This window comes from Spinacia oleracea, chromosome 5 (assembly GCF_020520425.1).
Source record: "Spinacia oleracea cultivar Varoflay chromosome 5, BTI_SOV_V1, whole genome shotgun sequence".
Classification (NCBI taxonomy): domain Eukaryota; kingdom Viridiplantae; phylum Streptophyta; class Magnoliopsida; order Caryophyllales; family Amaranthaceae; genus Spinacia; species Spinacia oleracea.
Genome location: NC_079491.1, coordinates 80790232 through 80815171, shown reverse-complemented (window position 1 = coordinate 80815171; position 24940 = coordinate 80790232). Strand labels below are relative to the sequence as shown.

The 24940-nt window shown below is 35.6% G+C and overlaps 2 protein-coding genes across 8 annotated transcripts in view; both read right to left on the bottom strand.

Moving 5' to 3' along the window:
- LOC110800697 (uncharacterized) overlaps positions 1 to 18531 on the bottom strand; it is a 46351-nt gene extending 27820 nt beyond the window's left edge. Inside the window, exons 1-10 of one of the 7 annotated variants that reach the window (XM_022006008.2) lie at positions 18268 to 18531; positions 11905 to 12145; positions 9441 to 9522; positions 9208 to 9311; positions 8996 to 9122; positions 8808 to 8902; positions 7605 to 7728; positions 4216 to 4296; positions 1449 to 1547; positions 1171 to 1356 (exon numbers count right to left, since the gene is read on the bottom strand). In XM_022006008.2, the coding sequence (XP_021861700.1) occupies positions 1171 to 1356; positions 1449 to 1547; positions 4216 to 4296; positions 7605 to 7728; positions 8808 to 8902; positions 8996 to 9122; positions 9208 to 9311; positions 9441 to 9522; positions 11905 to 11969 (963 nt within the window). In that variant the 5' untranslated portion in view covers positions 11970 to 12145; positions 18268 to 18531. Of the gene's footprint in view, positions 1 to 1170; positions 1357 to 1448; positions 1548 to 4215; positions 4297 to 7604; positions 7729 to 8807; positions 8903 to 8995; positions 9123 to 9207; positions 9345 to 9436; positions 9523 to 11904; positions 12146 to 18267 lie in introns of those variants that run through there. The other 6 variants (XM_022006006.2, XM_022006007.2, XM_056828940.1 and 3 more) reach the window with 6 other exon arrangements.
- Positions 18532 to 22193: 3662 nt separating this feature from the next.
- LOC110800694 (protein XAP5 CIRCADIAN TIMEKEEPER-like) lies at positions 22194 to 23361 on the bottom strand. Its single transcript, XM_056829792.1, has 5 exons — positions 23221 to 23361; positions 22798 to 22814; positions 22593 to 22713; positions 22450 to 22503; positions 22194 to 22271 (listed from the first exon to the last, which is right to left on the bottom strand). The coding sequence occupies exons 1-5, from the start codon at positions 23359 to 23361 to the stop codon at positions 22194 to 22196; spliced, it is 411 nt and encodes a 136-aa protein (XP_056685770.1).
- Positions 23362 to 24940: the final 1579 nt, after the last annotated feature.

The following is a 24940-nucleotide window of genomic DNA, read 5'->3' as shown; positions in this document are numbered from 1 at the left end:
TTGAACTTGTGATAGCAAGGAGGGCAAAAGATCCTCCTTGGACAAGAATAAAATACCCCCACAGTCTTAAATCATTTTATAAATACGTTTTGGAATTCAAATTATTTTTATGTGACTCGATTTTATTATTTTAAAGGAATTATCCCTATCCGTGCCTCCGTGGAAAAGGTGACAAGTGAAGGTATTTGGGCCGGGATATGGATTTGGATATAGACTCATTATGGACAAGAATGGAGAACACCATAAAGAGAGTGGCGAAAGAAGTCCTAGGGGAATCTAAAGGAATTGTGCCACCAAGTAAGGACACATCTTGGTGGAACGAAGTTGTGCAACAAGCTATAAAGAGAAAACGAGAATGCTATAAGGAGTTGGGAAAATGTAGAAGTGATGAGAACTACGAGAAGTACAAGGAGGCTAAAAGGGAAGCAAAGAAGGCCGTAAGAGAGGCTAGAGCAAAGGTGAATCAGGATCTTTACGCAAGATTGGATACAAAAGAAGGGAAAAAAAAAAGCAATCTATAGACTTGCTCGAATGACGAATGAGAGATAGAAAGATGCGAGACATCGGGAGGATTAAATGTGTGAAAGATGTTGATCAAAAAGTTTTGGTGGGAGATAAGAAAATCAAGGATAGATGGAGGTTCTACTTTGATAACTTGTTCAACAGGGATCAAGGGCGCGTCATTGATGTACTAATTGGTCGGAGTATGGAATAAGGTAGAAATTGACATCAACTGTTAGAAATGTAACTAGTAATTGACAACTTTTAACAACCTAGGTAATACTTCCTCTGTCCCGGAATACTCGCCCCACTTTCCTTATAAAGCAGTCCCGGAATACTTGCCCCGTTTCTATAGATGGCATATATTTCTAATTTTATATTGTTTCTCGCTTACCTAAGGTCCCACTTATATTTCCAATATCTCAAAAAAAACATTAAAAAAATCGAAGATCCCACCCATTTCCCACTAGTTAATATTAAAAAAAATCTCACTATCAACTACCACCTAATTAAATAATAAGTCAATTAAATTGACTTAAACTCTATGCCGGTCAAAGCGGGGCGAATATTCCGAAACGGAGGGAGTAATTGACAAACTCCCTAACAACCCAAGTAGTAATTGACAAATTTTCCATTATACTAAAAAGCTAAACGTTCACAACATTTTACCTCATTCATACCAGCACCCACTCCGGGATCTTTCACGCCATGACATTCCTCAATCTTATTGGACCAAACGGAAGAAACTTGCGGTGGATGTAGGGTATTATAGAAAAATATGGAAACCGAGTCATAGTAGAACTGTGGCCTAGAAGAGTTATGATCACCGTCAAATTTTATGATGTTTTTATCACCCTGCGTTGACACCAGCAACAAAAAGCAATCACGAAGCAGCCATTTGCAATATTATTTACTGAAATTTAACAGACATGTGCATGTATATATACCGCATACAATTTAAAGATGACATCAGAGTGGTGTGGTTGAATAAATTTATCCCCATTAGCATGTCCCAACAAAGCAGGAATGAAAGTTTGACTCGCAACCTGCAGGAATCATGAGTGTTAACTATATATCATAGAAGAGAAAATTCATATACAGTGACATAGACTCGAAGAGGAAGAGTTCCTATAAATCTTTTTTTTCATATAAGAAAATATATATTAGCCAGTAGGAAAAAGGAGAACAAACAATGAGGACAAGCTGTCCTGTGATCTAGAAAATAAAACTACAGATTAACCCAATTACTTCATATCTCCCAACAGAGTAATTCTTGAAACCCCACCAGCCTTAGCCCATAAAGATGTTAAATATGTGACCTTGGCCCACAATAAACCAGAAGGTAATGAAACTCATGAAAAGACCCTCGAGTTTCTCTCCAATCCAACCAGACACACCACATAATTTCCATGAAAGCATTGCGTCAAACAATCTCTTCTCCATACCCTTACCAAACCACCTAAAGCAAACTTGCATTATCTCTGAAGCGGAAACCCAAGATAGCTCATGAATCACAAACAATCTCCTCGAAAAGTAACTTTCCATTCCACAGTGTAAGAAAACATGTAAGCATGACTCACTACAAACACGGCAAAGCAAACTAATATCCGGTGGAAATAACCAAACCTGGCATTCGCTTTTGGAGCATGCACTCCCATAAATCTTTCAATAACGTAATATAAATGGGAAAGACACCAAGGGGAAGTGACCTGTTAGGAGGGCTAAGGATAAAAGATACCCTCGACTCCTCAAGTTATATCTACGATATATATATATACAAAATCAAGAAACGCCAAGTATCACTCAAAACCTTATATTTGACACCTGATACACACAAGTCTTAAAAAGGGGAACTTAAAACCCTGAAAAGTGAAAGCTCAATGCTCTACCCACAAAATTCCATTGGTTCTTTCGTTCAAAGTGCACCACCAAATTGCGAATGAACCATCTTCCACACTCCAACAATAGTTAAACTACTGATTGTTAGAAAACACGAGTCTTTGGAAGTACTTAATTTTAAACTGTAACAAAGTTGTAGAAAAAAATGCACAAAAAAGTAGAGTAAAAAAGCTTTGATATTATGTTTTCGAAGCGTAACATAAAAACGTTACAATACAAGTATCAGTACTTCACTAAAATTAAAAACAGCAGCAAGTTCAGAATCAAATGAAAGATGTTTTTCGTGGAGTGCTAACAAGGTACATCTCTATTATACAAGGGAACTTCCGAGGTAGCGTCAGAAATCAGGAGTTCCCTTATTACCCTTGATTTTATGAATAAATAAAATGCAAGCTCAGAAAAAGAACTAAATTAGTAAAGATAATTTCTATGAACAACTAGCGTACAGTAAATAATATTTAGGGAAAATATTTAGCTTTTTTTAATATACAGTTTGGATATTTTCCCTTTTCTAATTAGAGGAAAACCAATTTATAAGTTTTTATATTTATGAGTGTATCTTAAGGGTTTCATGTATAATTTATCTGTTACTTATTTTTCACTAACGCTTATGCAATTCTTTTATAGAATATAATATATTTATTTTTTATGGAATTGAAATATGCATCGCGTGCAATAAAACTAGTATTCATAAGGCTAAGACCTGGTTTAGTTGGAAAATGTAGGAACATATCATTGGATAGACTTTCCATGTCAATCTATGCATTGACCAATGTGCTTTATCTTTTACTAAAAATTCTCCAATCTAGTTAACAGTAACCAGGGCTATTTCAAAGGGGACCGACCGATTCCCCTTGTCTTTTTGTTATTTCAATAAAATCTTTATCCAGAAAGTTTATGAGGCAGGTCCTAATGCCATACCCCAGGGTACAACTAGCATACATGGTGTAAGAAAATGACTAACCCATCTCTACATACCTGATGATTTTTTTGTGCTCTGTCAAGGTTATTTCCCTAGTCCCTACTAGTCTCTATTTTGAAGTAACTCCTCGACATTTTGCCGCACAATCTGTTTAATGCCAATGCTTGTAAAATTCAGAAGTTCTCATTAAGGGCTTGACTATGACAAATGGCAATAATGATTTTGGCTTAGTTATGAAACTTTTCACCATAAAGGTAAAAAACTTCAATGAAGGACACTGATGGACTGGATTACGTCTTCGTGACTAATGTTTAGTTACTGACTAGCTAGCGAACATTGTTTATTAACTTTGCACAAATTAGATGAATTGGGGCTTATTCTAGATACCTCCTCTAAATTTGTTAAGGACTTAGAAAGTATTACTTGCTTGGTTTTTGTACATGATTCTTTTCCGACATATTTGCATCCAGAAATCCAGTGTGATTTTGTAACTTCAAAAAGGAGGATACTGTGGTTTTCCATGTTTCATTAATAAAACCCTTTTTTGGGGTGCTCCTTCTCAAAGGCAGTACTTAGTGTACTTACTGGTGTTACAGGATGGGGAAAGGTTGCTGTTAAGTTTCCATAGTCCTTTAATTTGATTTGCATGAAGCAAGAAGGAAAATAGCCTTGGATGCAAAGATGGATTAGTCATCTTATGGGATGGGCTACAGTTGATGTTAAGTTTCCATACACAACTATGCACATACACAAACACAAAAGCGCAAGCGCACACACACACAGGAGAGAACCATTGAATAATAGCTTACAAAGAGAAGGTGATAAGGGACAGAATCAATATTGGTATATGTGTGTGCTTGTGTGTGTTTACTGTGAATTGATGTTTGTTGAACCTGCAAGGAATTGAGGTCCTTGATATCAAAATTTGCCCTCCTCCTAATCACCCGCCGCATGTACCGCACTGCCATCTTCACCTATTATCAGAATCAAAGTCAGATCTTTGTCTGCTAATGACTAGCACAATTATAATATACCATTCTATCAAGCACAAATCAGACTTCATATTACACTGCATCCATTTTATAGTGCATTCATTGATGCATTTATTTCACAGTTTTTATAAAGTTTGACTAACCAAGGAGAGTACTACACAATACACCAATTCTTTGAGTATTTGAGTTTGATGATGGTTCTTAAGAGTAGAGGTGATCATTTTGATTGCTTGGGCAGGAAACGAGGTTGAAGAGAAGCGTAATGTTCACCCATTAAATTAACACTGAAAAATGAGTTGTGGACATACAAATAAGAACCCCACTTCCCCCACTTGCAAGGACAGTCCATTATTAGCAAGATTTGATATAATAATAAAGAATTCATTGATAACATTAATCCCAACTAAGGGTGGTCTTCCCATGATAATCGGAACTATTGACTATTCCAGTTGTTGATTATCCCATAATAATTGCAGCTATTATGGGCGCCTTCTCGAAATGACCCAGTGATCGGAAGAAACTGGTTTAGCAGATTACCAATGACACGTGGCACATTATGATTTTTCTGTAAAAATAATGTGTTTTAAAGTCCCCACCCTCACTATCTTCTGCACTTTCTCGAAGCTTCTCGCCTTTCACTATCCATGTTGTGAAGTTTGGTTGTGATGGTTGCAAATTTGCAATACGCGCATTTATTTGTAAGTGATATAACACATAGACGCCTTGAAGGGCCTATTTCAGCTGCTATGGTTTATTGGAAGACCTCCCTTTTGTTGTGGATCGTACTAAAGTACTAAATCACTCTTTAAGGTCACTGTTAGTTTCCAGTTTTTGGTTTTTCGGTTCTGAAAGTCATATGAATTAGATTGAATTATGAACCAAAAAATAGTCATACCTATAGTAATTGTGTTGATTTCGAAAACTGGCAACAAAAAATTGGAAACTACTTTTTATGGTTTTCAATTTTTGGTTTTTAGTTTTGTGAAAAACAGAAAACTGGAAACATAAAATGTACCGTACGGAGCCTAACTTTTTAGTTATGATTTTCTGCTTTGTCTTATTTCCCTCTTTTCTACTAAATTTATAATTTTTTTTTCCCTTCTCCAACCCATTCTAACAGTGATAAAAAAAAATACCTTAACATATATACAAAAGTCATCATCATTATCATTACCCCATTGCCTCAGAGAGGCTCCTGCGAGAAGCGGGGTAAGGGGGGGTCCGGATGTACGCAACCTTACCCCTGCAATTGCTGAGAGGTTGTTTCCAATTGACCCAAAAACGATAACGGGACGACAACGGGACGACCATCTTCTACTCCATGCAAAGGAAGCGAATAGATATTAAGAGCCATTTTGATTTAGTCCATTACATCCCACAGCCAAAAGAACAAATGAATCTTTGGCTCCATATATACAAAAGTAATATATGTAAATGTTTGATAATATAAAAGGTGGAAATTGAATGCCCAAGGAAGAAGGTGGAGTAGAAAGACAAAATTCCAATAACTTGACAAAAGGCAAAGTTATCCGTAAATCAATTTTATCATGTTCACCAATAATAATTATTGTCTTTTAACTTTGATTTTTTTACTCTGCCATTTTATGTAAATTTGTGGTTTGGAGAAAATTTTAGATTAAGAGTGAAGAAAAAGAATTTGTGAGAGAATAACTTCCATTTGGGAAATAAAAAAAAATCATGCTCCATGCAGAAATTATCAAAGTTGGTGGTGTGGACGCACCTGTATAGCGTTGTGTCGTTGTGTACCGCCAATTAAAATTAAATCATAAATATAAAAATATAAAAAGTTCCAACTCCTAGTTCTCCATTCTTCGACGTCATTTATGTTGTTATATACACCTATGATCAAAGTTGGTGGCGTCTAGTGCACCCACATTAGGTTGTATTGTTGTTTTGCAACCAATGTTCTTATTACTCTCTCTGTCCCAATTTAGTGTGCCCACTTATTAGAGCACATAGTTTTAGGAGGTATGTTGATGTTTGGTTATCAAATATAATTATAATGAAAAAGTTAATACAATTAAAAATAGTTGGTACTTTTTTAATTTAATGAGAGTGTTCGGACCTTAACTTTTAGTAGTGGGATAAAATAACTATAAATTAAAATAGTAGGCCCTGCCAAAAATAGTTAACCCTTACCAAAAATAGAAAGGGGTAAACTAAATTGGGACTACTGAAAACAGGAAAGGGGACACGTTAAATTGGGACGCACTATATATAAAAAAGTTTAAAATGATTGATGTGCAAGGGGCCTCTTTTTATACAATGGGCCAATGAAATTTGTGAAAAAAGCGAATCATGAAGTAGTTTAGGGGATTAAGTTAAGCTAGATTTTTTGAAGGCTAATTATACGATAAGACGGGAGTTTCTAGATGTTGTTCTTTAGAGGAAAGGGTTAGCTCATTGTGGAGGAGCTAGATTAGTCATAAGAGGATGTTTGTCTAATGCTTATGTTTGAGTGGCGGTGTATAATGCCCCCGAAGAGTGGTTCTTATTCCCGATAGTACCCTATGTCACCTATTCTTTTCATGTTGATAGTTGATATTCTTGAGGGAATCTTTGTTAAGCAGCCTTAAGAAAGGTGATTGAGGGAGAAGAGAGTTCACGTGATCAGACTTTGACAATTTTAATGTCCTCTCCATGGTGTTTAAATGAAAAAAGGCAACCCATGTGTGAAGACTCTCTAACACCCTGTTATTAACGAGGGGGAAGAAGCTCTACCTTTCCCTTGATGGAAGGATGACATCATGGAAACAAAACTCGCCTGTTTATGGAACCCCTGAGTTGTAATGGGTTTCAGACCCACCGTTCCAAGAACACCGTTATATAACGGTGGCATGGAACTCACACAAAACTCAGCGCATTTCCGTTACATAGCGGTGGTACGCCGTTATGAACCTTTCTATGGCGTTATATTTCAGATTAACCGTTTTAATTGTCGGGAAAGAACAACAAGCCAAAAATAAAGAGAAGAAGATAGAATTCAGAGCAAGAAAAGAGGAAAGAGAATTTTGGAAGAAAGATGGAGAAGATGGTAGTACAGTGAGTAGCTCTTTTTTTTTTAAGAGAGGTAGTAAGTCCCTACAGTAGCTAGTATCGACTAGTCCCTAGAGTAGACTTTGACATTTTGACTCTTTGTCTTCCTTGGGAAGGAATCTTCCATCTGTCCCCCCCCCCCCCCCCCCCTTCCATAGTTAATAGAAATTCATTTATATTTGGCAGCTCTGCATCTACATCAGTCTAACAAATACGAAGTAAATGATACATACAGTGAATTTTGGGAGGCGGATCTTGTAGACATCCACAAGTTCCATCATCAGATCAAATAAATTAGAGAAAGCACTGTCTATAACCATCCCAGATATTGAAGGGTCCTCTGATCCATATAGAAGGCTGCATAGAACGGCAATGCCAAGATATCAAAACCAGTAAATTCTCAAATACACCTTGATTCAAGCTAATTAAACCACAAAGTCATAAATCATGTATTCACAACACTCGAAAGGCTCACACAGGGCTGTGAATATAACTAAACTACTCTAAACAGAATTTTAAACCCAAACTCAAACATTACCAATTTACAAACCGTAACAAAAACCATGTAACTACTCTAGAACATAAGAACAGACGGCTAATTCAGCTTTAACGGCAAGATGTTTAAAACGAATTCATCGTTTCATCACATCCCCACCCCAACAAAGCAAGGAAAGAATAATATTGACAATAAGTCGATAACAGCTCTAGCAATTTTGACAATCCTATTGGAAATTATGCTGAAAACAATTATGTCACCAAACAAGGATGAAAAACAGTAAGAAAATTCTCAAAAGTTGTATACTGAACGTGTAATCAAAAGCATCAAGTATATTCTGCATGAAATTGCACTACAACATATAAAAAAGAAAAGGAGTATAATTCATTGGAATAATTGACTTTTACCACCTAAAAAAATTACTAAATTGCGTTTTACCACCTTAAAAAATAGAAATTGTATTTTGGCACCTAAAATAAAATAATTTTTTTAACCACCTCTTAACGGCAAGATAGACAGAAACGATAAGCGGGACCTATTTCAACGGCTATATTTCTAATTTCCTTCTCTACTCCCACGATTTCCATGTATAATAAGCTACCATTTGCCATTGTTTCCCATTAATTCACATAATTTGGTAATATTTCTCAAATTGACAGGCATAATATTCTTTTCAGATTTGCAAAGGAGAGTCAAGTTGTATTGGTATGATTTATGTTTGATTTGCGTCAAAAGGGGCTCCACATGACGTTTCTGACCATCTTGCCTTAAAAACAATTTTTATTTAATTTTAGGTGGTAAAATACAATTTCTATTTTTTAGATGGTAAAAAACAATATGTCAATATTCATAGGTGGTAAAAGTCAATTTTTCCCTAATTTGTTTGAAGATTGCCAACTGGAGAAAGTTGAAAAGTAAAGGCAGCAACATGCTTTTATACCTTGTAACAGCACCCATAGATCTTCCCCAAAGTCCTATTCGCGATACACATTTATTACTTCTTAGATAAGAAACCACAACTCTGAGGTCGTCTTTCTGTCGCGTAGAAAAGGAGAATTAATGAACTTGATGATAATGCAACCGTGCATTTAGTTACAGAAAATTACAGCTATCTTGACATAACCAAACCTCATGCCATCCAAGGCTGACATAGTTACCATCAGATAAGCCTGATCCAGAGAAGTCCAGAGTGAAGACTGTAATATTTGCAGGAAGAAGTACAACAGCAGCCTCATTTGCATCAGCCCGGCATCCACTGCAGTAGTAACACAAACAGATTTTTGAGAATTCGCGTAGACTGTTCCTTTATCAAATAAAAATTATCTAATTTGTTGACAGACCTGTTGCCATGACAGTATACAACACAAGGAAGAGCGGAATCTTCTGGCTGAAGAGATGGCACATAATGACTACACTTCAAGGTCTGGCCTCTTTCATTTCCAAGCTGAAAATTTTCAGAGGGAGGCATTGCACCAAGCTCAAATAACAAAATGACACAACATACAAATGAATAAATAAAAAATACGGGAAAAAATAATAATTGAAAAGGCTAGGTGCTGATTCCCATACTTGCCTCCAAATCTTCTCTTCTGAATGCTCTACCAGCAAGTGTAAAATTCTTCTCCCATAGGTATTGATCTGGATCATACACAGCCCTATACATGCAAACATACACCCATACAAAAACATAGGGGGGAAAATCACAACCATAGTAACTAACAACCGGAACACAACAATTACGAGTATATGATAGCTACCAAAATAAAAACAGCAATATTAATGTTATTATGATTATTAATCTTTTGAAGACAGATAGAGTAAAGGATAATTCTTGCTCCACTTTTTTAGAATTGCACCATTTAGATTTGTACACTAGTCACACAACAATACTAATGTTAATTAGTATGGACATTAATCTTTAGACCATTTTTTGTGATGTATGTATGAGCAAAAATATAAGCATGTGGGGTCTTATTAGATTCATCTTGGTACATACTTTCAAAACATATATTATCTCCGTTCTTTTTTGTTCTATCCACTTTCCATCTTTATCCGTTCTTTTTTGTTCTACCTACTTTGCTTTATTCTCTTTTAGGCAGATTTTCTTTACCATCTTACCCCTCTTATCCCACAATAATTACACATTTCCACACACTCTAACTTCATTCATATTTTTCTTACATCCACCCACCTTTTACTTCCTCTTTTACTTCATCATACTTTTACACCCACTCATTTTTTCAAAATTTTCTTAAACCACGTAACTATAGTAACCGAGTAGTACATAATGGACGATATTAATTGAGATGCGTGAATTTCCATGTGGTGCAGGGATTAAAAAGTCGGAGCAAGTAGGAATAAGGAAAAAATAAGGGTAAGGGAGAAGTAGTAGTGTAGTATAGAGACTACTAAATATAAATACAGAGTATCTGGATAAGAGGGAAAAACTTAAACAATCTCCAAGCAATAATATTTCTCTATATAACAAGAATTTACTTTCGAGAAAAGAACATAAAATGACATTTTGTATACTTGATTATATAAGAGGAAGAGGGTCGAAGAATTTACTTATCAAGAAAAAGAATATAAAACTACCGTTTACATTCCAATACTAAATAAAATAATAATAATAATACTACACAAGCCATTCCAATCCTCAAATCATGACGGGAATCTCAACGAAAACAATAAAGATGCGATTTATTCCTTTCTCGAAAATTATAGCATCGATGAGGCATGTTTCCACTATCTGAAAACTCTACTTTATGTCAAAGAAAACAAACGTAGGTTAGTTGGTTTCAGTTCTACAAGGCCAAAAAATGGACTGGTGGCATGAAAAGAAAATGTTATATTTATCAATCTTCTCACTGATGATCTCTCCATATAGATATTATCTTCCCTTTCTCTACTCTAGCTACTCAACTTATTCCCCAAGATAACTCTGAACAGATTTATATTGGCATTCCCCGTAGAACCCATCCTCTAGGTTGGTTTATCACAGAAAATTGAAGTCTTAGTTAGCAACAAACTTACGAAGTCAAGGTTGGCTCTTTTGGACAGTGGATGGTGTAGTGGTGTGCCTAAAGCGGCATTCAAGAGAAAATCATCTTCCTCATGAACTTGGGTTCCATTCTACAAGGCCACACATTTTCTTGTGGCAAACAAAAGATTATAAAGAAACCTTGGCTAACTTGATGCAAGAGGCAACCTCAATGCTGAATAATAAGAAAGATAATAGAAATTAGAGAAGATGAGAGAAGATGAGAGAGAAAATAGTAGAAGATGGGAATTAGAGTTTATTTATTTCAAGATGCCTATTACAATATAGGATTAAGCTATTTAAAGCTTACAGCTGATCAACTAATTGAGTTCAGTTACCCCAACTAACAAACACTTTAACTATTTTTCCCGCCAAAAACAGAATTTACAACTAATCTCTAACATCGATTAACTAATCAATTAAGGTTTTATCATAGCTACAGACTACAGCGTGAAAGTTGTTCTTTTAATCATCGGAAGGAGTAAGTACCTAGAGCGGCATTATTAGAGAAAAGCATCTAGATGTGAAATTATAATTTAATTTCAAATCTTCGACTGTACAAAGCACTTCGTATATGCACATGCAAGAGCAAAGGAGAGAAAACATTGATGAAGTGCATTGAAATGTGATTTGCTGATTCAAACATTTTTTTTCCTCGTGCTTTCTAAGTTAGGATCATTAGAGGCCATCATATCTGAAACCATATCTCTAGTGGAGACTAGGGTTGTAGGAGTAGATAGGGAAAGCAACTCTTTACTTCTTTCTTTCTCATTTCTACTTTTCCTTGGATCTCTACTCATTTGAAATCATTATTCTCCTTACAACACCAACAAATTCATACGTACACTTTTTAATCACATGAAATTAGCTGCTTGCACATAACATAAACTCATTAACAAATTTAAACTATTCAGCACTAAGCAACAACAAATATGCATATGAACGATGGCCTGCTGACAAGATCGCAAGCTTGATTAAAGAGAAATGGACTTAGTACCTGGGAGGTCGAATCACAAAATTGATGAATTGCTCGATCATATCTCTGACAATGATGGGGCACATATACTGTGGGTGAGAGCCATAATGAACTCCCCAAATTGCGTCAGTAAGATCGACAGCCTATAACGGGGCGCTGACTTCCAGAATCAGCCCGCTGATTAGAGCTCTTGGCAATATGAAGGACTTTGGCAGAGGAAATAGCTAACCTTCGTTAACATCAAACTGAGAAGAAAATATCCCTGAATTGACATACAACATAGCCATCAACAAACAAGTATATAAAATTCAACTGACAAGCTATAAAAGTGTGTACATGTTAAAGGAACACTAGTTACAAAATTCAGGCCAATGATCCCAAAGTCCCAATTTCTTACTCTTCACTTGGACAACTTTAGCCTGTCCCTTGTAGGGAGAAGCAAAAGACAATGGCATAGGGGCTAGCCTATGTGTCACCTATCTAGCACAAAAACCAAAAACATGAAACAATTAATCTCAAACCCCAAGTTACGTAACACGTAAGAAACATGGAAACACCTGTTGGACTATACAAAAAAAATAGTAAATTTTTAATGTTATTTAAATAAATTAGCTGGTTTAGTTATTTTAAAATGAACATGTGAGATTATTATTTCTTTTAATGTTAAGACCGTAAAAGAAAACTAAAGCCCTTACATGAAAGATGGGGAAAAAAAGCTATTTTTTTCTAACTCCAATAATTAAAGGCAATGACAACCACCATCACCACCTAACACACACTCCCCCCCCCCCCCCCCCTTTTTCCTTCATTACGAGTGATTGTTTTTTCCGCCCCATTTTTCTATTTTTTCTTTCGAACTTTCCTTTTTCCCTAAATTTGTATCCCTCGTCCCTGCTCCTTACTTTCTCCAACAAAAGAAAATATTTATTTTTAACTCAAAAAAGCAAATGAGGACAAGGGAAAGTACGAGAATGGAAGTCACAAGATGTCACAAACTTCAAGGAAAAAGAGACTCGTTAGTACAATATTTATGGTGCATTCTATCACCTGATTTTCACTTATTTGAACTTATCAAAACTTATATTAGTTGTAAATTGCATTTGGATATTTGAAATTAACTGAACTAATCTAAACTTATTTTTCCTAAAATAAATGAAAATAAGGTGAACAGAGCCTTAATATATACTAAGACTTACTCCGGTGGGCTATCAGTGTGACTTGGTTGGCTTCAACACACATATGCGGCGGGTACACCAGCGTGACACGTGGATTGTGTCATGCCTTGCAACCCCTTAAACTTGGTGGCATGGCGTGAATTCGGCTCCACAACCTACCAAAACGAAGGAAGGGCATGGCAAGGCCTAGAGGAAAGTCGAACTTATTGGAAAATTTGAGGACTGATTATATCTTATTATAACAAATCTTAACTTATTGGATTATTTGAGAACTTACTGATCTAATAATCTTAACTTATTTAAATTTACCTGAACTTATTTTGTGGGAAATAAGTCAAAATAAGTTGAACTGAACCTAAGTTTAGATTTGCCGCTACTCTAGGCTTTGTTGGGTACCCGCATTTAAAGATCATACATGTTCAGAAATATCACCACATCTGCAGATCAAAGAATAATACACATTTTGGGTGCTACATGGGCATTTTGAGAAGTCACACATTTTCCAAACGCAAAAATGAAATGATGACAGCATGCCTGCTTCATATTGCATCAGGACGCTTATATTAAATCAGGCAGCTTACATTAAATCATTAAAGAATACCTCCCTAAAAATTTGTTTTCTTACAATTAAAATTTTATGATATGCGTGACAGTGAAATCTGTATCAGCTTTTAACAAGTAATAAAGATATAGATTGGAAAGATATTAATTAGGTGTTACCAACACAAGGGCTACATCAAAAACACACATGCCCTCAAGATAGCATGTAACAAATAATCTACATTATCAAATAAATATTCGGAACCTAACACTAGACTTCAGCTATTCGATAGTCTTAAGCGAAGGAACATCAAACATTAACGCAAATTTCGTTATTCCCCTCAAAACTATCCTCCTTGAAAGAAAAGTGTTCCAAATACCTGAAAATTGAACCTTTTCCCCAATCATTATAACATCTTGAAAGCATTATATGCTTCTGATTATTATTCCATGTTAACTCTTCTTTAACAAGAGAGAATAAATGACACCATAAATCCCAAGTTTGAATGGTCTTCCCAATTTATCCAAGTTTAAATAGTTCTTGATAGGGGTAGACTTACCATTTTCGTCCCAGTCACTTCTAACTTGTTTACTTCTAACTTGTTTAATATGTAAAATCTCTTCTTAAAGAAAAACATTATCATCATAATTTCCTCTCCCTCTTCTTATCCTGCCCGGCTGCCCCTCTTTAGTCCTTTAGCAACCAATAAACCCACCCACCTGCCCACCACCAATAAAACCCCTCATTCCCTCAACAACCTGACCAACCCCACAAACCTCCCCCACCCCCAGCACCCTGTTCCCCCCCTCAAAATATTCAGACAAATAGAAGTTCAAAGCTTCAGCACATCATCTTTTGGCATCTGGTATCTGATATCTAAACGGCAGAGGCGGAAGGGTAACTATTCAATAGCATATTGGTAGGGCTGGGACAGCTTCTCACAAACAAAAGATATTGCAATTATGAGTTGGAATTCTATGTCTTGTTGGATAACCAACAACAATTTTGAGCATACAAGAACGGCAAGTAAGTGACAGGGTGGAGAAACTAGATCAGAAAGTCATAACAGTGACTTAAACACTTAATTAACTAACCAGCCAAACAACCAATTGGTTGCTCATAGTCGCACGATCGAACTCAGGGCCAAGTTCAATGACACATTGTTGTCCTGTTGGCCTGCTGCCCACGAAAAAGTCGAACTGTCAAATTGAAGTTTGCTTGTATTTTAAAATACCACACAAAGAATAAGGACCATGCTCCAACAGTTCAACCCAAATCCCTCCAATTTAGAGAAAAATTATCGAAACACCCACACCACCACCACCTTGATTTCTTAATAGTTCCCAACTATCAATTTTACCCAAACTGCGGCCCAAATATTACACTGAAGACCTCAACTTTCATTTTTTTTGCTGAGTAAGTTACTAAGGACCAACAAACGAAATTTTTAATACCGGAGCCGATAATAGCCAAACATTATCGATATGAGAATGGGGGCATGAGTTTTCTGAAAACGGAAAGAGAGAGGCAAAGGGAGTTTGATTTTCATTTCTTTCGCACTCTTACTCTTTTCCGCCACTTCTTTGATTTTCTCTCTCCTCGTGGATCTTTTCAATTATGGCAACTCAAATGAGCAAAGAAAAAGGTTTTCAAGTCTAATTAGGTGATAAAGGAAAGAGGATTAAGGAGATAACCTCGATTCTGCACAGGTTTTCAACTGAATTTGACTGAAATTAATTTATCTAAACTTATCTAAACTTACTTTTCCTGAAAAGAACTTATTTGTGTTAAATTATGTTAAATTGTCTGAAGAAACTTATTTTTGTTGAACTTATCTAAACTGAAATTATATGAACTTGTCTGAACTTATTTTTGCTCAAATAAGTCAAAATAAGTTAAAATAAGTTAGAAACAAACAGACTATTTGTGTGAATGTCTTTGTTACAAAATTCTATATGGTGTTGATGTGGAAGGTATATTTGATTAATTTGTTGAATTTATTGATGAAACTTATGTAGGAAATTTTATTTGGTTATTGTTCTTTTAAATCGAGTGTTGATAAATATAATATGTCGTTTAATTGTAATTTTGCGAAATGAATGATTATTGAACTTGAATTCGACATTTTGTAGATTTAGTAATTTTATCACGAATTTGATAGTTATATGCCCTTGAAATGGATTTGTGATTTCCTTCAACGCAGGTAGATTTGAGCTGGCATTTTATTTCGGGAATTTTAGTGAGGTTTTGCAGTTTGTTGAATTATAGATCCATTTATGTTATGGAAGTTGTGTTTCTTCAATGTTTTTAGTTGTTGAGCTCATATATGTTAGAAAGGGAGGGAAATGGAGAGGGAGGAACTTCATCAATAGAGTGGGAGGGACGGAAATCGTCTTGGAGAGAAGGAAGGGTTAAGAAAGAAAAAATATAAGAAATGAAAAAACAAAACAAAAAATAACATTACACGTGACCTAGCCACTCGAAGAAATAAATCAAAATTGAGGTTAACATGGGAAGACACTTCAAACTTGAGAGTTATGGTGTCAACCTATCAATTATTTCTAACAATATCCTCCTTCAGAAATGTAATTCAGATTTTAAGCTTTTAGGCACTGAAGTGTCTATTTCAAGTATAACCTCCTTCAAAACTCAGAAATGCATTTCAGATTTTAAGCCTTTAGGTGTTGATCCCCGCACCAAAGGTCATGCCAAAAAAAAATCTTGAACAATTCTTGATCTCGAAACCAACCAAGGACTTGAAAAACAACCGCCTAAAATGGCTTTTCAAATGCCTACTCAATGAGAAGAAAGACTATAATTTGCTCTACCACCCTAGTATAGTAGCATATGCTGCATGTCTGCAACTCCATGCCATATTTGAGTTTATTGGAAATTTTCCATAATGCCTTATCTTCATAGGCAACCTTCCAAAGCTACTTTCCCTTTGGAGCTTAATTCGTGGTGTGGATTTGCCTCATACTAAGATCTCAAGCATGTGGGTGATGCACATCTTCTCACTTAACATGAAACCTATAAGAACCATTGTTATCCCATAGAAAGTCTCATTCAATTATCCCTAGCTATGAAGAGCTAGACAGGTTAGTGAACGGAAAGGAACCAAATGATGACTCTTATCAATGTTACTCTACCTCTTCTTGACAATAGTTCTGATAGACATCCTCAAAGTCTTGATGAAACCTGTCAATAATGAGATGCCCACCATATGCACTTGAATGTAGCACATGTGTAAGACCCAAATAGGAAGATGGAAGAAACTCCACCCCTAAACCAAAGAAATCAACCGAAGTCTCCTACTCCTAAACCTTGCCAACTGATATCAGCACTCTTAAAATCAGATTGATCCGGGTTGTTTTCAATACCAATGAGTGATGATTACCCACAATTCGGAATATATAAAATTCTCCGAAACAAAAGAGAAACCCAGTGATTAAAGAACACTTCTACTGGTTATTTTCTTGGGTTTCTTTATGTTTCCTCATTTCTTATTTCAATGACCAGTAAATTAATTTGATATCTTCAAAACTTTGCAGCTTGCTCAATTATACTCAGGTCACTCCGTAATGAGAAAAGGCCAAAATAATGTGCGTGTGTGCTCCTTACAAAACCACCACCACGATATTAACAGGCCCACTATAACTAGACTCCCAAGTCACAGCTCCAAATCCACAAGCCCATAGTTGCAATAACAAATCCGCAGCGTCTAACACACACATATGATAACATAATAACACTACCACTATTACAAGTATGGCAAATAACAATGGTTGGAAACAACAACTAAATTGTTAAATTGCAATAAGCAATTAAGCAATATGTTGCATTAGCATATACTACCTCCGTTTCAAAATACTTGCATCATTTCTTTTCTTTCACGTATTCCAACACACTTCTTTTAACATTAATATCTCCGATTTCGTGTAAATAAAAATTATAAAAAAACTTGATATTTGAAATCCTCGCATTGATACGAATTTAACAAGATCTCACTTGACTATGTTTATTCCTACGTAATGTGAAAGAATGATTGTCAAAGTTGGTTGATGAATAGTACCCAAATGAGAAACGATGCATCTATTGCGGAACGTAGGTAGTAGCAGTTTATTATACTTATTCCGTTCTTTTGTAGTTGACAAGTTTTGACTTTTAACAGTAATTCACGTACTCTACCTTGACTATCTTTTGTGATTTATACGTAAGAAAAAGAACATGTCATGTTGGATCTTGTTGGATTCGTATTATTGCATATTTTCAAAATATAACTTTTTTATCTTTCACTTTATTGGTAACTAATTGTTAGCTAAAAAATTTATCAGCTAAAAAATAACGGACGAAGTAGGCTACTATTGTTAGCATAGAGTTCACCTAATCGTACACTGAATAAGTTATCATTATGCTAGTACGAACGAATTAGCAAGTTAGCTAGTTAAAAACAATACCATAAGTGGCAAAGAGTAAGAGCTTAAATTGAACACTTTCTAATTGATACAAAGCAATACAAAATGGAAGTTAAATCACTTTCTAGTTGATCCCTAAACCCCTAAACTCGAGAAAATATCGAATCACCCAGAACAAAAATAGGTGCCAATCAATTAAAATTCTATACAGCAATGAGCCTAGCAAGAAATAAAGAGGGAGAAGACGAATTACCACAATTCAAAGCAGGTAGACAAACGAAAATTTGTGAATCTTGGGAGTGACCAGAAAAAGAAGAACGGAGAGATCGAGCAACGGTTCACGTCTTAGAAACCAGTTTCATTAGTGGTTGGGTTTTGAAAGCCACGACGTTTTTCTCGTCAACCACTCCGTATTCACTATTCAGCATCTCTCTCCGTCTCTCTTAAAATGGCTCGGAAGTGGGGACCATATTAACAAAACAGGAAAATGAAGCCAATAGTAATTTTAGGGACGCTAAAAGGAAATGTACCAGTAATGTTTAAGTCTACTCTAAGAAGTGGATAAAGTATATGGTGTTTTGTTCATTTGTTTGTTTCAAGTGAATTTGAGGTTGTCTACATCGCTGGTAACCAGCGAAATAAAGACTCCATACCCACTTTAAAAAATAAAAAAATTGGAAACATGACCCACCTTTAAATAAATGTGTATAAGTGTTGTTAACTTGTTATATGCTGTCATTTCTAATATAAGTATTGTCATTGTTGTATATATACTGTCATTGTTGTATTAAAATACTGTCACAATCACCCAAAAAAAGAAAATCATGTATACAACTGTAATGAAATATAAAAAGTAAAGAGACCACTTAAATGAATGGATAAAAGTGTTGCATATTAAATGAATGGATAAAAGTATGTATACAAGTGTTATATAAGTATTGTCATCGTTTGCATAAATACTGTCATTGTTGTATTAAAATATTGTCATTGTTGTACTAATTACTGTCATTGTTGTCCATATGTAGTACTTTGTTTGACTTTTCAACTCATGAGACGAAATTACCATTTTACCCCGGGTATGGGGTAATTGTGCCGCTGGTTACCAGCGATGTAGCCTCCCTCAGTGAATTTGATTGAAATTAGGTAGTGTTTGGTTATAGGTACATTTTAATTCTTATTTAATTCCAAATCACTTGCTTGTGTTAAACAATAACTCAAGTTCCATAATCTCAAATTCCTTGTGACTGGGAAGAAATTAAATGTTCTATTTCACAATTAAATGATTAATTCGCACCTAAAAATATAAAGATATCACTTATTCACTTATTCTTCTTCTTCAATCTTCCATCATTCCCTCTGCAATTTTTTATCATCCTTTTAATTTTTAAAGAGAGAGAAAAACAGAGAAGTAAGATCTGCAATGGAAGAACACGTAAATCAAATAGAAGACCCTGCAGAGTATTTAGAAGAAGAAGAAGAAGAGTGTTTATTTCCTATATGTACAGTTTTGCCCCTCGCTTTTATCCACATTCCCCCATCGTATATAAAACTAATTTCACGTAATTTGCACACTACAGCTTTAGGAATAAGCTATTGTTCTAGAATTTTCGTTTCACACTGAAGAGAGCCAAAAACGATTGCGCAAAATAAAAAAAAATTAGCATCGATAGTTGTGTGTGTATCTGATGATGGCGATCAACGCCAACGTGAAGATCAGAGGAATCAATGGATGGACCTTCATAGCTGATAATGATCATTGTTATAGGTCAAATGGTCGGAGTAGAAATCGAAGATGCGGCTAATCGAGCCAAAGAGGAGCTTAAGATGTTAGTCGTCAGACTTCGGAGTCTTGGGCTGAGGAAGCGAGAAAGACAGTAATGGTTGGTATTTTAAATGACATGGTTTTAAAAGAATTTGAAATTCTCATTATAGGTTGTTTTTAACAAATGTGTGGAATGAGGTCAAATCCAATTCCAAATGCTTTGCATTCCAAAACACTGAATTTGGCCCAATTCCATCATTTGAAATGAAACTAGTTTTAAGCCCGTGCGATGCATAGAACTCCCTATTATTTGTAGTGTGACCAACAAAAAATATGAAATTGAACTTTCAATTGCTAAATGTGACACTAAATTTATAACAAAAAATTGGTATATTTGACGGTGGGAGAAGAAAAGTGGGAAAATTAAACTCATAGAAAAATACTTGTTTGTTTTGAATTTTTATATTTTATTGAATATTAATTTGTAGTACTTACATGAGTCTTTATTCACTATAGGAAAAAACCTCAAGTGCGGGCTCATTTTAAGAGGTTTGTGCGGGCTTTTACATGTGCAGCACATGGCCTGCCTGCACTTGATGTTTCTCAAGTGCTGCCAAAATATTGGCAGCACTTGATATTTCAAGTGCTGCCAATTCGGAAAATGAGCCCGCACTTGACATATTTTGTGCTGCCAATTTTAGAATATGAGCCCGCACTTGACAAATTTGGTGCTGCCAATTTTGAAAATGAGCCCGCACTTGACATATTTAGTGCTGCCAATTTTAAAAATAAGCCCGCACTTGACATAAAAATGGGCAGCACAAGCATAAAAATGAGCTGCACTTGATATATAAATGAGCCGCACTTGATCTAGATTTGTTATATAACCGATTTCCCTACTACATATATTATAAAATTGGACCACGCCACTAGTTCATCTTCATACATCCAATAAAAAGTATTCAATTATATAGATAATTAAATCAAATAATATATAATTGTAAATATAAAAGTCGATTACATTATAATCATATAAAAAACTAGCATCCATAATCTAAGATTCACTACAAGAAAATATAAAAGGCAATAAATGGTAATAAAGTTTGCCAGCTTTTCTCGAACTGCATTTATCTCCTCAGTGGTGAAAGACTGCTCCCTCGGATTGTTGAATACCTTAAGAAGATCGACCATCAAAAAAAAATATATACTTTAGTTATATTAAAAATATTGAATCGTACAATAAACAAAAACTTAATTTGTTCATAACAACGAAATAATGAACCGTATAATAATAAAAATGGTTTATTTTGCTACTAACTTTCAACTAATTAACTTAAATAAGTATTTAAACCCTTTACATACTTAGTTTTATGTTTCAAATACTCATTCTCACCTACTTTAGCCAAATTATGCACATTTAAGACTTGTTGATCATTATAGGTCACATATTAACTAAAATGCATTATTCCGGTCCCAAGTTTCAACTAATTAACTTCATTTCTACTAAGTTCTTAGTGACCCCGTTTTGTAGCATTTACCGTCTCGACCTTATTTCCGCTAACGCCTCGCTTCTGTTTTGAGACGAGTGTTACAACAATATTCCCCCCCCCCCCCCTCCCTGAAAACACATTCCAGTTGTTCGATGAACTACAACTACATTCTCATACCAACTCCAAGTATCGGGAAACAAACCACATTCAGATATCAGTAGTCGTATGCATTATATGGAAAACTTCTCTAATAAAAATATAGGTAGTGGATGACTTTCCCGCCATACAGACTTTTCGGGCATAACGTTCCGACTATCGATCAATATTAGGCATGTTAACATAAAGTTTTCATTTTTCCACATAGGCACATAAAAGATCAGTGGGCATCTAATTTCATCTATGCATGCATTCACCCAGAATACAATAAAACATTAGAGTCTACCATCATAAAGCAAGTTGCTCCTACAAGGCAACAAAGCAAGTAGTTGAAGATACAAAGCCACAAAGGTCCACACATCATGTGTAGAGAAGTATCAGAATAATTTATTGAAGTATTAAACTACTGATATATTAACATTTAACACACATTTCCAATCAGCTAGCTAAAGATTTTACACAGAAAAAATAAGATTGGCACTCTTGCCAGAGTTGGCTGATTTGCAATAGATTGTTTCCAGATCTTAACAGACTAGCTGGAGCCTGGAAGTACAAACTACTACATCACCATGCAATTCATCAGGATCCAACTAAGAAACCAACTCACTGGACAAGGGTTATCACTCTTAGCAGCACATATTCATAGGCATGTTAGCCACGTATAGATTTACAATTACACGCCACAAGAGTCCTTAAGGGAGAAATAGTAATCACCACAGAGATATAACCCTCAGAAATCCAAATTCAGCCTAGGTAATGATAGATTATCGATCAATTTTTCCCTTGTGGACTCTGGGAATCAACTATATCAAGCACGCAAAGTATCCTCATCATGTCAATGATTTCAGCCTTATTGACAGTATTAATGTTAAGTTGTTAACATCAGAAAGAGATCACTAACGCAACTTAGTAATCCGTACTCATATTTTGATTCCTCTTCAGTTTTCCTTAAAAAAATTTCAACTTAGCCATAATGATCAAACTACTTTCTACATAAAACAAAGGAACATTAGAAAAGGAAACTTACTGGTCCACTTTTGTCTTTTGCCTTGTTCATGATTAGCTCATAGAAACTGCGTTTCTGTAGGAAGAAATTAGAAATGTGAGAGACAAAATCAGGGCGGCAAAAAGGGGAACTTGTAACATAAAAAAGAGAACAAAATAACTTACATGTGGAATGATTAGATCCTCTTTTAAATATAGTAGATTTTCCACAGAAGCAGTCCAGGCTTCCTGGAATTCTAGAGCAAGCTGTTGCTGAACAGCTCGTAGAAATGTCACCTTTGTGCACCTGGAGAAGCCAAGTTATATTCAGACTCTTCAGAGAATACAAAGGGAAGTACTGAACCATTATTGCTATAAATCATAAACTGACTTTTTCCATCCCAGAAGCTACAAGTAATTGCAAGAGGCTCGTCTGATATAAAAGAAATAATATTAATAATAAAAAAAACAACAAAAATCAATAAGTAGAAGATATAGGTGAAAAAGTGTATTGGATGGAGAAACAAATTTAAAACGGTCATATGTCCTTCTCTTCCCAGTTAAAAGTCATCCCACAATGTAAGCGGAATTGAATTACTTCTTAGCATAGGGTCATTGGGAGTGGACCGTGTGGTAGTAATTTAAATGAATTTCACAGAGAGCACAGAATGAACGGAAAAAAGAAATTCATAGCATGCCTCAAAATCAAAAGAGAGAACAAGCAGATGTATGAGCAGAGAAAATCAAGCAACCAGCAATAACAACAATAAGCTAACAGAAATCCCAAGTCCAATTAAGAAAGAGTTCTCACTACTTTCATCTTCTTCTTCAGTTCCATTGTTATATCATCAGCAAACGATAATCGAGCATCCACTTTACTCTTCCGCTTTGAACAATTTTCTAACTGAAGCTTTGCTTCCTTGCATGACAAGACAAAAGAGAACATAAGATGCATGACTGGAAGGAAGAGAAACCACAAAAAGTCCCTTTAAGCATACTATATTTAATTCTACTCACTCTTCCTGTAGCTTCTGCAGTTCATTTTTCACTCCCTCCATAATTTTCTTCTTAACTTTTGACCTCAACAAATTCAAAACAAGATGAATGTCATGGTTAGACAACGCAGACTTCTAAATCCTTAAGAGATGGTAGAGATATTTAAAAGAGACCACAAAACTCATATACCTTCTCAACATATTCCTCCCACTAAATCCTTAAGAGATGGTAGAGATATTTAAATGCATACTTGGACCAAGGGCATTATTTCTTTCAGTACGTCTCCCACTTGTCCTTAGGGACAAGTGTGCATTTCCTAATTCCTTTGTCGCTCAATGCTTGCTCTTGAACATAAGGTAAGTGTTGTCATCCTTATTATGTCCAGAGGTGTTTCTCGGTTTCAGAGTTCAACCGATCAAATAAACAGATAATCATAGCCTATGATTCATCTGAGCACGGCCATGCATTTTACAGTTTCTAGCTCTCCGAGTGGCCTTGTACAACTTTTAGCATCTCATCCCGATTTATGGGAGGACAATCCCAATCTTGCGATCTTGAGATTAGACTTCGTTTGATAGGTGATTACCTGAGCGTTGCCTTTATAGCCTCCTTTCAAGGTGCGACGGTTGTTCAACGTCAAAGTAAGCAGTTCTCAAACAAGTCATCTCAAATCACTCAGGTATTGAGGATTTAGTATCTAATAATTTTAATGAAATTTACTTATGACAGATTTTCATCTCTTACAGTAAAGTTTCATAGGTCTGTCCGATACTAGTCTGTTAGGTTATGATACATATGAATAAACATAAATCATGCGGAAAAACCATAAAGCCAGGAAACATATTATTTACACATAATCATTTAGCATAATTCAGATGCATACACTTTGTAGCGTGCCCTCCCTAGCTGCGCCCAAACCGAACAAGAACAAGTCTTTAGGACTCCAAGTGTCTTCCCTCCGTAGATAGTCCACAGCACGTCCGGATCCGCCTTAAGCTTGACCTACTAGAATCACCCTTAAGGTTACTAGGATTTTCGGCTAATATGGGTTACAAGTGTTTGGCTGATTTGTGCTTGAAAATCTTACCTTTTGAATACTTCAAATCTCGATATAAATTGTGAACCCAGGCCACATATTTATAGGGGTATGGAAAGAGAATTGGAATCCTACTAGGATACGAATTAATTAAATTAGAATCCTAGTAGAACTCTTATTTAATTAATTTATCTTTTAGGATTAGGAATTTAATCATATATCGAATCCTGATAGCTTTAGGATTCGTATAGCACGCACACGAGCATCGCACGAGCACCGCACACTCGCGCAGGCCTTGCGTCCCACGCTGAGCGCACAGCGCCTCGGCCCATGCTTGCTGCCTGTGTATTCGCGCGCGCCCAAGGCCTTGGCTGGGCCTGGCCTTGCGCTGGGCCTGGTTGGATTTATGTTGGGGAGAAAATCCCAAGCAAAAAGAAAAAAGAGAAAGAGAAAAGGGAGAGCGAAAAGAGCCATGAAATACTTAAAGAGAAAGAGAAAAGGG